The sequence below is a fragment of the Schistocerca americana genome, chromosome 6 (assembly GCF_021461395.2).
Source record: "Schistocerca americana isolate TAMUIC-IGC-003095 chromosome 6, iqSchAmer2.1, whole genome shotgun sequence".
NCBI lineage: Eukaryota > Metazoa > Arthropoda > Insecta > Orthoptera > Acrididae > Schistocerca > Schistocerca americana.
In genome coordinates, this window is record NC_060124.1 from 35145996 (window position 1) to 35162691 (window position 16696).

The 16696-nt window shown below is 37.9% G+C and overlaps 1 protein-coding gene across 3 annotated transcripts in view; it reads right to left on the bottom strand.

Annotated features, from left to right (window-relative positions):
• LOC124619910 (anoctamin-1-like) overlaps positions 1-16696 on the bottom strand; it is a 244349-nt gene that overhangs the window by 48882 nt on the left and 178771 nt on the right. For all 3 annotated transcript variants that reach the window (XM_047146544.1, XM_047146545.1, XM_047146546.1), the window contains 5 exons: positions 13691-13945; positions 11820-11977; positions 11478-11646; positions 11129-11361; positions 3491-3651 (listed from right to left, as the gene is read on the bottom strand). In XM_047146544.1, coding sequence (XP_047002500.1) covers positions 3491-3651; positions 11129-11361; positions 11478-11646; positions 11820-11977; positions 13691-13945 — 976 coding nt within the window. The remainder of the gene's footprint in view (positions 1-3490; positions 3652-11128; positions 11362-11477; positions 11647-11819; positions 11978-13690; positions 13946-16696) is intronic.

The following is a 16696-nucleotide window of genomic DNA, read 5'->3' on the forward strand; positions in this document are numbered from 1 at the left end:
GCTGCTGCAAGTATCTCATGGTCACTTACACAAACTTCAATATGTACATCCTGAAAGAGGTCTGGTCTATTTGTTGCCATTACATCTGATCTATTTCTGTCATCAGTGGGCTTCCAAACTAGCTGTTCTATGCAGTTTCGGGAAAAGAACTATAAATTTCCCTTTGTAATTCCAATGTACTGTAGACAGATTAATAAGTCAATGCCTAAAATTTTTCTATTGAAGGCATGTCACAGACAAGTTAATCAATAATGGTCCTCAGTTTACATCACAGCCTGAAATGCGCCAAGGCATAATAGCTTAACTTGCTATAAGACCATTCCTAAATTAATTATTCTCTCTTTTACCAGGTGCATAAATATGAAATGCCAATTTTTGTCTAAAAAACATGTTAAATTCAGAAGAATGATAAATAGTGCTTTATTCAAAATATGCTACATCATTGGTTATACATTTTGCTCATCTTTTGGGCACTTTGTGAATACCATGCCAGTAAAAATTTTCCCCTTTTGCTGCGAACCTTTCATCTTCCTAAAGAACAACTTGTCTTCTGAAATCTGTGTAACTTAAAAGTTTCCTTTACTAAGAATTACTGTTGTTGTGGCCTTCAGTCCTGAGACTGGTTTGATGCAGCTCTCCATGCTACTCTATCCTGTGCAAGCTTCTTCATCTCCCAGTACTTACTGCAACCTACATCCTTCTGAATCTGCTTATTGTATTCATCTCCTGGTCTCCCTCTACGATTTTTAACCTCCACACTGCCCTCCAATGCTAAATTTGTGATCCCTTGATGCCTCAGAACATGTCCTACCAACCGGTCCCTTCTTCTTGTCAAGTTGTGCCACAAACTCCTCTTCTCCCCAATTCTATTCAATACCTCCTCATTAGTTATGTGATCTACCCATCTAATCTTCAGCAATCTTCTGTAGCACCACATTTAGAATTACTGTACTCATTAGAATTCCAGAATTTTTTAGTCTTAAAATGTAAATCTTTCAAAAATTCCCTGTAACACTAGTGTAGCCTTAATTTTGCTGATTACAGAAACTTCCTACAATAACATCTTAGTTTATGAAATAATCCACTTAAAAAGATTTGAGTTTCTAAAAGAAATCTTGACATGCTTTGTAAATCCCAATGCATGTACAAAGTTCCCCCTCATAAAACAAAACCATCATTTCTACAAATTTAAGGAATTTAGCCAACTGTTAATCATAATAACTTCTCAGCCTTATGGGTATATGTATTACCTACTTTTTGTCTTTAATATTACCATTTAAAAGTTAAAAACTACCATTTTGTGATAGGTGTCCTACACACGCCTTTAAAACAGGCATTGTGCCCAAACCCACAGTCATGCCATATCCGTCATTGCCATGTCAGTCATTGATTAATGTTCATGCAGTCAATGGTGTTTAGTATTCAGTCATGTAAAATTCTATGTCTACGCCAAGATATGATTGGGTTATGTATAGACAGTTGCCTACCTGGAACCATAGTGGAGACATACAATTACCTACTCCAATGATGTTACATATAATTATTTAAAAATCACTTAAAGCTCATTGTAATCAACAAACAGACTTGGAGGAAGAAAACGAAGGACAAAGAGATTATTGAGAAACATGACTGAAAGGTCAGTTAGCGTGCAAGCTATTTCAAGATTTCCGCAACCAGAGAGGAATTCCGGATGCTCGCCTGTCTAGCTGTCATGCAGGTTGGACAAGACAGCCTGCTCCCTCATGCATGGGTGCCAAATATTCAGTACACACGTATGGTGACTATATTCACTGCCATCTTCCAGTTGCACTCCTGTTCCAAAAGGGACATCAACCACTGTTCTTACCACTTTTTTTGCAGCCACTGTGTGGCACTTGTACCTGGACTTCTCATTTAGACTACTATGTGGATTCTCAATACAGTCACCCATGCCAGCCCAGCTGTGATCAACAGAAATGGAAATTTTGTTGACTGATAATTTTCTACACATACACTAAATCAAAAAGCTGTGTTCCACACTGCAAACCTTATCAGCCACTAGCTGGTGCATTGCTATAATTTTACTACAATGTTTTTGGATTGCTCTTTCAATAAAGTGTGAGCTGCTGGTACATAATAAACATGTATATGAACAAAATGGGTATTCCAATGGTTTGGAGTTTTGATCAACACCCTACATTTATTTAAATAGTTTCTCTTTTTCTCATGAACAAATTATACCAATTCTTTGATTAACTAAAGACCAGTTTTCATTGTGATGATGTCTGCTTTCCTTGTAATCAGTTACACACCACTGTACATTACCTGCTGATAGACCAGTAATGACATTTCAATGCTTGCAAGCCTTCCACAATGCTGCTGACATTCCCCTGCACTTGAATTCCCAATGATACACTACAGTAATCCCTCATAAGCCACCATCTTTCATAATTTTCTCTCCTACGCATGAAGAAGGAATCTATTGGCCCAAAAGCTAGCTTTTCATGGCTCTTTCAGTATCTGACTCTGCTGCTACTAAATTCATTTCTAAAGCTAAAAGTAATCATCATGTAATGTTGCAGTTCTTCTTCTTATGTCTGCGCTTGCTATGTAAATGAACATGTTGTTGTAACATGTAATGGCAGTGAAAACTATGCCCACGCATTGAAAAATCTGAGACAGTGCATTGTCAAGTGACCATAGGTCACGAAATCAGCCCATTCACCTCACCAACAACATACGAGAAAATACTACGACATCAGAGCCATGAGAAGTTTTAGATTGTGTAGCACATTAGCTACTAACATAATTATCCAATAACAAATGTCAGTACAAAAATAAAAAATAAGCCACTGAAGATAGCAAAAAAGTCATGTCTGGGTAAGACAATACTGAAATGGTGTCTTGCATAACGCGGAATTCCTCGTCCTATCAAAGTAATCACTGAATTTTAAATTCTTTCTCAAGATGAATGGAAAAATGATTAAATAAGTGAGTAAATGCTGCAACAGAGGGTAAGTCAAGGAACAGGTACAAGATTGATGCTGAAATCTTCTCGGATTATCAGCCGAGTCAAGGCGTCATTCTAAGGCAATGTTTCAACAAGTTTCTGAAACTTGTTGAAATGCTGCCGCAGAATAATGACTAAACTAGGCTGATTACCTGAGAAGACAACAGAATGAGGGCTTTAACAACTGGATGACATAGCTGCTGGTAAACCTTTTAGGATGTGAGGTCATTGGACTACGACCTCACATCCCGAAAGGTTTACCAGCAGCTATAGCCTGAGAAGACTTCCTCATTGAAATTTGCCAAGAATGTCTAAATTTACATAGGGTACAAGATTGTTGCCATTTTGGCAGGTGGTAAGCAGGTATTGATGATCTGGCACAAAAGACTTTGCTGTAACGTTGAACAAACAATTCAAATATTTGCCATTATGTCAAATAACTGTAAAAACATTGAAATAATTTGACAGAATGAGAAAAAGAAAATTCAAGTTATTACTTACCCCAAAAGGACATAAATATTGCGAAGAACACAGTAAATGGATTGTCAAATAAGTATGTGATGCGTGCATATGTACACGTCTCTGCTAGGTTCCAATATTCACATGTTCTATCACATAGTGGACACATTGTAATGTTTAAGCTTTCATTGCAAATGTCTTGACTGTAATTAGAGACATGCTATTATATCACCAGTACAAACTTTGGTAACAATGGACTAAATACTAATGCACATGATATATTAATGTTTACAAACGCGTAACTGTAAGAAATTCAGAATACTTTGTTATTATTACTCACATCAATGTCTGAAAACTGGTAAATGTAGTAGAAGTAGAAGCAGTAGTAGTAGTAGTAGTAGTAGTAGTAGTAGTAGTAGTAGTATGAATTTGCAAGACAACATCAACACTGAGCATAGAGAATATCTTCATTGGAAGAATTGTAACAAGTATGGTTTAAAAAGTACTTCAATGTGTGTGACTGAAGTAGTAGGAACTGGCTACAATGGAGTGTTCATATTCCTTTACATTATAGCACAGTAAGAGGACATGTATCCTTTAAATGTGCTATCAAAAGTGCATCACGCACTTAGCAATAAGAAAATCAGATGTCAGAATCAAAGAAAGAGGTAAAGTAACTGCCCAAATTGGTTCATGGTGAACGGATTAGCTATTTAAAAAAAACTGTAAAATAACAACAGCATAAACTGATGTGCATGAACAATATTACAGAAGTTGACTTACTTCAGCTTGGAAAAACATCCAAAGTGATCCACCTATATTAAAATTAATAATTATTCTTTACAAAGAATACAATGTGGGCTGTACTACTTTTTTAAAAAAATATATTTCTACTCCATAGGACTGAGTTACCAGAAACATGAGAACTTCCAAGGCACGAAGTGTCTGTCAAAAGTACTGTGCCACAATAGCAGCCACACCACACCAATTGAAGACTGTCAGATTTGTTGTGCTCTGCATCAATATTTAGTGCTAAAATGATGTAGCCTTCCAAAATTGTGAAAACATATGGTAGATGCTGCCATTCTGATACCTTCAGCCTGGCAGCCCCAATAGCTTCAACACTTTGGACATAGTGAACAAAAGCTTTCACAAAGCAACAGAACTTCAGAAGTAGATTGACAGTACACAGTATAAGGTACCTGTTAAGTGTAAGGAAACAAATTTTAAGAAGACCAAGAACACCAACGATGAAACTACTACATAGGTTTTGTGAAATGATTATCTGGTAAACAGTATTTTTAAACCAAGTGCTGGCCCAGTGCTGCCACTTGTGACTTAGGCTCTTTTTAGGAAGGATTTTGGAAAAGATGATCATGTTATCAGTAGGAGGAGCAAGTGACAATTTGGACTGTGGCCTTTGAAGACGACATCAAGCACATTGCTGAGAATGCTCCTTGCACAAATGCAAAGATCTTATTATTTGAGCAGTATGATAAGCCCCTGATGAAAAGTTGTGCAGAACATGTAAATGATCAGAGGTGGAAATCACTCATGGGAGAAAAACCTTCACCCATGGAAATGATTGAGGCATCATCTCTCATTAAATCATACCTTACATGTCATTATTTGCTTCTGAATGCGTCCAGTAAGATGTTACTTCCATGCCTCATAGCCAGATGCATCCTGTCTAGACAAAGCAATATCAATCCCGTACCAGTATTCACTAAGCCTTTTATTGGGTAAATTCATCCAAAAGCCACAGCTGTTGAACAAATAGTTACAGTTGAAAATGCAAAACAATATACTCCAGCTGGACGAAGTCATAAAAATGAAAGGAAATGCATTTAGTGTTTTTCTTCAGGAGACACTGTGCCCACCCTACCAAGAAATCCCCAATCCAGTCACATATTCTGTTTGTTATTCCATATGATTGTACTATGGTTAATAAATCTTGCTGTGGTACTGAGTTAAATGCTTCTCAGATGTCAATCAATACTGCATCCACCCAACTTCCTTAACCTATTGCTTCAAGAGGACATGTGAGGATAGCACACGTTGATTTTTGGTTTATTAATGTCATCAGACTCGATGTTGGTTGACATGAAGGAGACCACTGTGTTAGAGATATTTCATAATATAAGGAATGTTGAAATGAAAAGGCACAAAACATCGTAATAAACAAACCAGTTGAAATTAGCACATGCTGCTTTGGGATAAAATAGCGAGACATCTAGTGACACAAATGTAGTGTCATCACCTTGCATTAAAAAATTCAAAGTTGTACCCTCACCAGGCAATATGATGCTCACCATCTTTCTGAACACCCAAGGTACAATCAATACGTATCGAATTCCATCAAAGAAAAACCCACAACAGGAACATGTACTGAGACATACTCTGTAATCTATGAAAGTCTATCAAGGGCAAATGACCTGGGCTGTCAATGAAGGGAGTAAATCTACACCACAGTAATGCATGTCCACATGTCCCCAAGCTCACACACAGTGTAATGGTCAAATTCAAGTGGAAGCAGCTTGAACATATCCCCCCTCCCCCCCCCCCCCTACAGCCTGGACATACCAACTTGCAGCTTCCATGTGTTTGACACAGTGGAGAACTGGCTCCTGTCACAACCACGGCATTTCTGGGAACACGGAGTTCTCCAGCTCATGAAACAGTGGAACAGTTGTGCTCAGTCCTCTGATGATTTCTTTTGAATAAAGACTTCAATTATACTTGCAATATAGTTTTGTACTTTTGCTTTTGAACACCCATCACATGTTTTGCTCATAATACGTCCTAGGGTTCTGTGATTACAGAACATCAATTATATTGCTAATATTCTTAAGCCATTTAATAACTGAGTCATAGATTCTGTGTCCAGCTCACCCTCATAACCATGCACCACGCATGCAGGTAAATGATCCATTGATGTGATTTCACTGCATTAACATTCAGTACTGTCTGATAGGTGCCATTTGTTCATCAGATTCTTACATCTTCCAGCACTCATTCTGGCGCAGTACAAAGTTGTCCACAATTTCCTCAGCAGATTGAATTCTCTGATCATGTTATTGGGGTCCTCCACTAAATTCTGGTTCTTATGTTCACTTAAAGCCCATAGTTTTTGAAGCTTTCTTTGAGTTTAATTCTGTGGTTCTTTGCCAATTTTTAGTCAAGGTGATCTAGTTTTAAGTCAGTCTTTAGGTGCAAGATCTTTGTTTATAAGGAGTTTTAGGTTGCCCACAATTTTTCTGTATGCAGGTTGCCCATGATTTTTCTGTAGGCTCTTGTGGCTAACTGTGCTCATCTGATTTTAGGGGCCTCTATGTTCATTAGGGCAGGGAGCCACGCTCTAACTGTTCCATAGAGTATCTGCACTCTGCACCACTTTAACTAAGTGTGCACTTCTCATCCAGACTGGTGAGCAATATTCAGCAAACACTGCAGACAAGGGTTAGTGCTGAAGTTCTCAATGTGCTTGCCAGTCAGCCCCACGTTGCTGCACCCAGTTTCAACAAGATAGCATTATGGAACTTTTAGTCCACTCCCAAGTAATTAAGCTCATCCTTATGTCTGAAGCGTTGACCATTTCTACAGAGCTGTAGCTTTCTATTTGTATTTCTATTGTTAAAGTTTGGATGTAGATGTCAGTACTTCCAGGTCCGCAGTCAGTGTATTGTCGAGGTCGTTACAAGTTTCACTTTAGTATGGATACATGAATTGGTGTCTGGCATGTCAGCAACATGAAAATTTAAAACAATGGGTGTTAGTGCAGAATACTGTACAGGCCATTATTTTCAACCATGCTCTTGTTGTTTGTACCATGAAGTGAAACTGATTTTCCCATTTGTTAACTTGTATTTAAGTAAAACATAAGTAAGTCTTTGTTTGATAATTCTAGCTAGCTTAAGCAGTTGCTCCTCAAAGCCATACTGTATTGTAAGCTGATGTTAGATCTATGAAAACCATATTGGTTTTCATTTTGTTTTGGAAGTCTTCCTCAATAGAGATTGTAAAGGCCAGCACTTGATCTCAGCAATTTCTAACTGCTCGAAAACCTGTTTGATATGTAGGAAGTTTTCCTCTGATGTATGAAGTTAAGTTTAGTCAATCCTATGGGTGAGCTCCAGTCTTTCCGTGTTTCAGCATCACAATGATTTTTGTTTCTTTACATATCTTAGGAAATATACCTGTTCTGATGCATTCCATGAAGAGTTTGGCCAACCACCTTCTACCTAAAATTCCCAGTTTTTTCAAGAATTCCAACAGGATCTCATTGGGTTCAGCTGCTTCTCCTGTCTTCATTAGCTTCAGGCCTGGGTAGCCTCTGATTCCCCTTCTTTCACAGTATTCTTATTGGCTGGATTATTAATATACTGCTCATGTTTCCAGAAATTTCTTTCTTTTCAGCTGTATTTAGGAGGTTTGTTCCACGACAATTGCAATCTAAGATGCACTAGGGCCAAGAGATAGTCTCTGAGGCACTGTGGCACCACCTAACAGCACCACCAGGCCCCAGCTCATCTATATCTACACTTTGCAAACCACCATTAGGAACATGGCAGAGGGTATATACCATTACATCAGTTATTAGGGTTTCTTCCCGTTCCATTCACATACGGATTGTGGGAAGAACGATCGACTGAATGCCTCTCTGCCTGCTATAATTATTCGAATCTTATCTTTATGATCCCTATGTGACCATTACGTAGGTGACTGTAGTATATTCCTAGAGTAATTATTTAAAGTGGGTTTTTAAAGCTCTGTTAATAGACTTTCTCAAGATAGCTTATGTCTATGCTCAAGAGTCTTCTAGTTCCATTACTTAAAGTATCTCTGTGACACTCTCCCATGGACTAAACAAACCTGTGACCATTTGCGCTGCCCTTTTGTCTATATGTTCAGTATCCCCTGTCAGTCCTATTTAGTATGGGTCTCACACACTTGAGGAATATTCTAGAACTGATCATGAGAATGATTTGTAAGCAATCTCCCTTGTAGACAGATTCCACCAATAAACCAAAATCTAACACTTGCTTTACTTACAACTGACCCTATATGATCATTGCATTTCATATCCCTACAGAGTGTTAAATCCACATACTTAATAGGATTTTGCTGATTATAACAGTGTCTCACTGGTGTTACTGTCACAGGATACTACATTATTTCATTTTGTGAAGTGGAAAATTTTACATTTCTGAACATTTAAGGCAAGTTGCCAATCTTTGAATCACTTTGAAACCTTATCAATATCTGATTGAATATATATGCAGCTTCTTTCAGATAGTACTTCATTATAGATAACTACATTATCTGCAAAAAGCCTGAGGTGCCTATTAATATTGACAACAAGGTCACTAATACATAACATGAACAATAATGGTCCTAACACACTTTCTTCAAGCACACCCGAAGTTACTTCTACATCTGACAACGGCTCTCCTCATTCAACATAACATGCTGTGTGCTCACTACCAAAAAGACCTCAGTTCTTCCTAGTGTAAAGGGTAAAAGCCTACCCTTTATATTGCCTCCTTCCATCTGCTACTGCATTCCTGATTCATACTGTTGACCAGTCATTCCTCATTATCCTTGCTGCTCTTAAATTGCTTGAATAGTGCTTCCCACTTTTCATCCAGCACAGGGTATATGCCTTGGTAACCTTGTGAGGAATAGCACTTAGGGTCACTTATGTGTCACATTTGTGGATCTTTTGTAGTCCTCAGGTCTCTGCAGTATCCAATTTATTGACTTCTCAAAGAATTCATATTTATTCCAGTCAGCTATCCCTGTGTCCCAGCTTTGGATTGGGGAGTTTTTTGTAACTGGGATAAATAATTCGATCTCTTCAATTACTGGAGGGTGCTGACCCCTTGGGAATACCTCAAATACTCTTCATGCAGCTTGCATGTGCCTGTTGCTTCTTGTGTGATGAAGGTTGGTTAAGTGTTGACGTTGCGCCCCATACCTTTGATCTGAAGGGTGCTGTATCCTTGGGGGTTGAACAGGAGATGTGGGTCCTGGTTGTCTGCCCAGTCTTTTAATTCAGTACCTTCAGCTGTAGATATACGATAGCCCCATCTAGAGTGCTGAGAGTTAAAACCATCACCATAGACTGCCGGATGGTTACACTGGGTAAGATACTTATGGGCTATTTCTATGATGGAGATTTTTAGACATAGTGTGTCAAGCTCTCAAAGTTTTATACCTATTACATGGTCTGTTGGTATCGTTTTTGTGTTTAAATTCCCTACATGTTCTTTCTTCACTAGAGTACAACACAGAGGCAACCACATAGATGGTGTACCCCATTCAATGCTGTGACGTAGCACAGTGGCGAAAAGTCTACACAACTACAACAACTGGACCCACAAACACCTCCAACTCCATGTGTAGGCAAATGGAGCAAAAAAGCAATTTTGATATGAACAGACTTCATGTATGTCATTTTAGCACAGAACGCTATGCTACGAAAAAGGGAGAACAGAAACCCTTGAAAAAATTGTAACCAGAAAAAGAAGAATGATTGTAGTCTTAAAAAAGCCTCATCTGCTTGATGAAGTTATCAACCAACTCTAAATACCAGGATTTACTAATGTGGGTTACACTGGTCATGACAAGCACAGAATTTTCCAGTTAAGTCTACATTCTGAGTCACCAAAGGATCACCAATGTAGTATTGTCATGAACTGCGAGGAGTAAAAAGTGCAGAGGGAGACCAAGAGATGAATATAAGAATCAGAATCAGAAAGATGTAAGTTGCAGTAGGTTTGCGCAGGATAGAGCAGCATGAAGACCCGACCCGACCCGGCCCAGCCCGACTGACGACGACCTCCGACTGACACAAAAGTCGGGGACTAGACTCCATTTTTTTTTAAAAATGTTTATCCACTTCCCCCTTCTTTCTGGTTCTACAGTAATGTGATATTTCTTTCTACTGAGAAATATGAATCAGTTTCAATCATTTCCATGTGATGGTCTGATATACACAAGTCTGCTGAAATTCTATACACCTCTTTGTTTCCCTGAGTGGATATGAGAAATCCAACTTTTTTTTACTTACAAAGCTTCTGACATTTTGATGGGAGGCAGTAAATGAATTTTCTTTAATCTCCTTGGTTTTGTCCATGTTGCAGTATTTCACTGTACTATTAGCTGCTTCAGTTGTAACTATACTTATTCTGCAGCCCTGACTTTCAGTTGAATTTACCCTAAAAGAGACCTAGTGAACCTATAGGAGATCACTTAGACAGGATGGATACAGACTAAATGATTCTGGTAATTAGCTGTGCAAGCTGTCTCTTACCAGAAGCATTCAGATGCAAACCATTCCATGGAAGATGTGACAGAGTAGGGGCAATGTACTAATCACGTCAATGTGTGTAAGTCACTGTCTCCTAATTGATTTTCCACACTCTACATTAACATGTTCCGCAGAATGCTTCATCCATGGCTCACCACGTCACTCAAACACAGATCTTGCATTTTTCATTAAATGTATGTTGCTAGTGAGCTTAGGAATGTTGGGTTTTCAATAATATGTTTAACAGTAATAAGTCCTTGTAACAAATTTGTCTGCAACACTGCAAGTCACAAATACATTTCACTTTATCTTGAGCATATTTATATTAAAGGTATAACATCACAACCCAAGTAGTAAATTCAACGTACCTTAAGCGATTCGAAAACATAGTACAGACTCCATAGAAGAAACATATAAGACCAACTATTGAAGCAGGTATTAACATATGAGAATAAAAACCAAGCCAAGCAAAATATAATCCAAATTTTACGCCAAAATAATCTTTTACATGATCTACTGGCTGGAATTTTATCCATTTTTGCACAGATGCCCACTCATGAAATAACAGACCTCTCATGCATGATCTGTCCCTAAAATCGCCCTGAAAAGTAATTCAAGTACACATCATTATTACATTGACTGAAATAGCACACATGTGCAAAAAAATATAGTTGATAATTCATTATTAGAGAACTTATAATTGGCAATGGTACATACGTCATGGAGAGGATAAGCAGCCTTGTAAACACCTTCTGTAATCAATCTATTGATTCCAAATGAAAATAAATCCCCAGAATCCTCAGAAAATTTCTGCCGCTGTAAAATAAAATCAACAACTAGGATCCTTACTGCAGGTGTGAAGAAATTCGGTGCATCAACATCAAATCTAAAAAAGAAAATAGTGCATTAATCTTAGAGTCAATGGTAAGTATTTTATACCATCAATGTAGGTCATATGTGAGATTATAAATGTATTATAATGAAGTTTACTAATTTGTACTCCACTTTGTTACTAACAGTTGATTTTAATTTATATTAAGCAAGGTCTTAACAACTTACAAATATTCTTTATCTCGACCAAACTCTGCAGTTAACTTTCGTTCCACTGGCTTGAACACTTTGGGGTCCACTCGTACAAACTCTAAGGCACGCTTCACAAGTGATTTGACTTCTTGCATTATGTCAAATGAAGGTTCCTCTAAGTATGTACCATCAAACTGAAACAGTAAGTGATATACTGTATATAATATTATGCTACTATCATTGGACTATTGGCACTTTGAGAATACACATCTGTCATGTGTACAAAAAAATTCTTTCAACACAAGAGAAGCTAAATTAGTAAAGCTATAAATCAAGTAGTGTTGATCCCAAAGAAATATTATAAATTCTGCAACACAGGGTTTAATATCAAGAACTAAAGATATTGCTAGTTAAATGTGTAAAAGAGATAATTACCTAAGAGAAAGAACAACACCGACAAATGAATAGTAAAAATGATGGCTAAGGAAAGGGATTCATTGACACGAGTATAATTGCCTTCAGTTATGAGTCTGCTTTGAACTGAGCCCCAATGACCACTGAAGATGTGTCTGGAGATGAATCAAACAGCAATGGGATACCATCCTGGCTGTCACTTGACACATGGCGCAACAAGCAAGAGTGACAGTCTGGGGTGCCATTGCTTTCCATAGAACGACCGCTTTGATTGTCATCCACAGGACCCTTACAGCACCGTGGTACATCGATGATATTCTACTACCCACTTTGTTATGCATCATGGCAAGCTGTCCTAGGTCTACATCTGAGGAAGATAAGGCCTTCCTGCAAATTGCGAGTGTTTCTACTACTCATCTTCATACTTCCAAATCCTACCTTCGTCAGCAATGTTTTCAGAAATCTCCCAAACTGAGACGTTTGGAGCATTATAGGTAGGGTCTTACAATCGTCTCGTGATGTTGAATATCTAAGGCACCATTTGGACAGAATGCTCACATGATATCCTCAGGAGGACATCCATTAGCTCTACTAATCAATGCCAATCTAAATAACTACTTGAATAAGGGCCAGAGATGGGCCAACACATTACTGACTTGCTCAATTTGTGAAACTCTTTCTCTTGAATAAATCACCCAATTTTTCTGAAATTGTAGTAACCCCCCCCCCCCCCCCCTCTCTCTCTCTCTCTCTCTCTCTCTCTCTCTCTCTCTCTCTCTCTCTCTCTCTCTCTCTCTCTCTCTCTCTCTCTCTCTCTCTCTCACACACACACACACACACACACACACACACACACACACACACACACACACACACACACACACACACACACACACACCATTTTAGAGTCTGTGGCAGTGTTTAACTGTATGACGGTTATTTGGAGTCTCCTGGACATTTTAGATGGAGTTAAGTGTGATAGTTTTGACATAACTCCTCATTAAATAATTAATGATAACATTATACAGAAATTATGTTCAAACACAATACGGGTCTTAGAAGCATACAGCAGACAGTCATCAACAGTGTAGATCTACCCTTCAGTAACTCATCTTCAGACAAGACTGATTTGAAATCTCTTCCAGTCAGACATGGATACTGCTACATCAATAACCTACAATAGCCAGCAGGTAAAACAATAGTTAACTCATGCAACACATATAAAATTAAAATTTCTAGCAATACCATCATGCTCTCAGTTAAAGAAACTTATTTCGTATTCTGAGCAATCTATCTCGAAGCCCTTGTAACAAGCTAACAGATAAGACTTTTTTTTTTTCAAATATGATTTAATATTCAAGGTAAATGATAACAGTATTCAACCAGTGCATCAGCGATGACTATTTCTGCTGTGCACTCCTGCTGATGAGTTGAAATTTACAATAGATTTATATTACTCGGTATTATAATAATAATGATGATAATAATAATACCTCTTTCATTGGCATACGGAGTTTCAGGATTTCAGTATAACGGCACAGCACTTCATGAGTAGCATGTATTTTCACAAAATTCAAATGCTTCACTTTTTCATGTTCCAGAATCAGACCTTCTTCTTCCAAATGTTTTTCAAAGATCTCTCGTTTTATCTTGGCATTTGCTGCAGCACTAGATGCTGCTTTGCTTCCTTCTTCTTCCCACACCAGTACGAAGTCCACTGAACGTCCATTAATTGACATTGTGGGAATCTATTAAAGAAAAAGAAAAAAATAAGACTATGTTATAAGTTGCCTTTTATTACAAAAAATACTGGTAAATGTAAAGCACGTTTGAAAGTTCCAGAGTAATTTGAGTTGTGTTTACAGCAGTACTGAGGCATGTGAGATGATATTAGCATCAAAATTCATCAGCAGATTTCTTTCCAGTTTGCTGGCATTGTCTCCAAGTTACTGGAGCTTATTAAGGAATATATTACATTCACAGTTTCAGAACAATCATGAATTGAATCAGCAGCAGTATTGCATCAAATTCGTTTTAACTGTACACGACTGCACAGAAAACTTAACAGCAGCATTTTTTAACCGTCTTGTGTGTGTGCACGAAGACAAATATTTGTTGATAAGATGTGGGCCTATGAATATGAAGTAAAAGTCAAACTTTAACTCAAAGAAAAATGCTGAAAAATTTAACATATTTTCCTTTGCTTCGATTGAATCCTTGTCCCACAAAGGGATTTGTTAAAGCATTTATCCATAACCACTGAAAGTATAAGACAACGTTTAGTTTAGTAACTCTTGGTGATAGCTCGAGACTCATTTCAAGACTATTTTTACAAATGAGAAAGTTACTTGGAGAGGTATATACGTAGCGGAGGAATGCATTTAGAAGAAGGATTCAACAGAATCCATGTTATGAGTCTTCTTCATTTAAAAATGTTTTTGTGGTATTGGTTCTATTTTCTAACAGACCTTGCAAGTTAAATGAAGAGTTGATGTCTCATATGCAAAATATTAATACTTTTATTCCTAGACAAAAGATATTAAAGTCACCATATCGCTAAAACAACAGGAAGGAACTCAACTTTTTGCATACATTTCTACTTCATTACTTAAGAGTTACAGGTACACTGCAACCAGGTACTTTAATGGGCAGAACAATTCCAAATGTCACTAACTGACATTGCAGTCATACAATCTTACATATTTATAACAATGAGAATAATCAATTGTTGACAATATAAAGTAATAGGATAGATTAAAAAAATCTACTCACCAAGTGGCAGCCAGTGGCTCCTCCTCCTGGTCGAAGGGTTGAAGGTTAAGGAAGGAAGAGGAGTGAAGGAAAAGGACTGAAGAGGTTTAGGAAAAGGGGCAGAATTCAGGAAAGTTGGCTAGAACCCTGGGCCAAGGGAGACTTACGGATGGGATGAGAAGGAAAGATAGACTGTTGGGGAATGCACCGCACGATATTTGAAAACCTAAAAGCTTAATGTGGAAGACACAGCAATATGCAAGACAGAGATTACTGCTAAAACATGGAGAACGAGTTAATAAGAATGAAAAGCTAAGTGCATTGTATGTAATAAAGGTGGGAGAGGGATGGCAGAAAAATAAACTGGTCAGAAAATGAAAGATGTAGAAACTAAAACTGAGCAAAGAAAGGAGTAGTTACTGTGAAGAAATGCCAAGATGGAAGAAATTAACATAAATTAAAGCCAGGTGAGTGGCGAGAACCAAGGACATGTCATAGGACTAGTTCCCACCTGCGGAGTTCTGAGAAAATGGTGTGTGGGGGGGCTTTTCACTCTTATTAACCCATTCACCATGTTTTAGCAGTAATTCTGTCTTGCTTATTGCTGTGTCTTCCACATTAAGCTTTTAGGTTATCAAATATCATTCGGTGCAGTTGCCAACAGTCATCTTTCCTTCTCATCCCATCCAGTAAGTCTCCCCTGACCCTGGGTTCTAGGTGACTTTTCCGAACTCTGCCCCTTTTCCTAAAACTCTCCAGTCCTTTTTCTTCACCCCGCTTCCTTACTCCTTAACTCTTCTGCCACAAGGAGCCATTGGCTCTGAAAGCTTGCATACATAAAACCTTTTTTATGTGTGTGTTCTCCTGCCAATGTTTAGTGAGCAGATTTTGTATCCAGCCAATTACTTTATAATCTTACATATGTGTGTTTCACGAAGTGTACAACTTTACATTTATGAACATTTAAAGTAAGTGGTCAGTCTTTGCATCAGTCTGAAATCTTACCAAGATCTGACTGGTTAATTGTAGTTTAAGGTAGCACGGCATCAACTGTCAAAAGTCTGAGGATACTACTAAAATTGTCTATTACATCGCTAATACACAACATGGATCCCAACACACTTCCTGGGGCACATCTGTAGTTAGTTCTGTGACTGTCAATGACACTGTCTAATATGATACGCTGTGCTTTCTGTGCCAAGAAATCACCAATTCAGTCACAAATTGCTCTTCATAATTGATGTGATCAGACTTCCATTTAGTTATTGTAAACGTCAAATGATTTTTGTAGCTCAAGAAATGCTGCATCCATGTGAGGCCCCTGATAAATGGCTATAAAGATGTCATATGAGAAAAAAACTAATCATGTTTCGCACGATTGAGGTTTTCGGAATCCATGTAGGTTTGCTTAGAGGCGGTCATTCTGTTCAAGGTATCTCAGTAAATGTGAGCCCTGAATAGGTTATAAGATTCTACAACAGATATCGATGATAATGGGTGGTTTTTGAGGATCACTTCTGCTACATTCCTTGTAGACAGGTGTGCCCACTGCTAAACGTTTACAGTTCCTCCTTGAAAATGACTCTTGCCTCTTTATCTATTTGATTGAGCATTTAAATATTTCTACTTGTGTCTGTTGCTCTACATGTTTTAAGCAGTTTTTACAGGATGGAGTAGCTGTGCAGGTGCTTGTACATATAGACATGTGTGTAAGTGTTCTATATTTGTTCTACTAACACATTCCATAT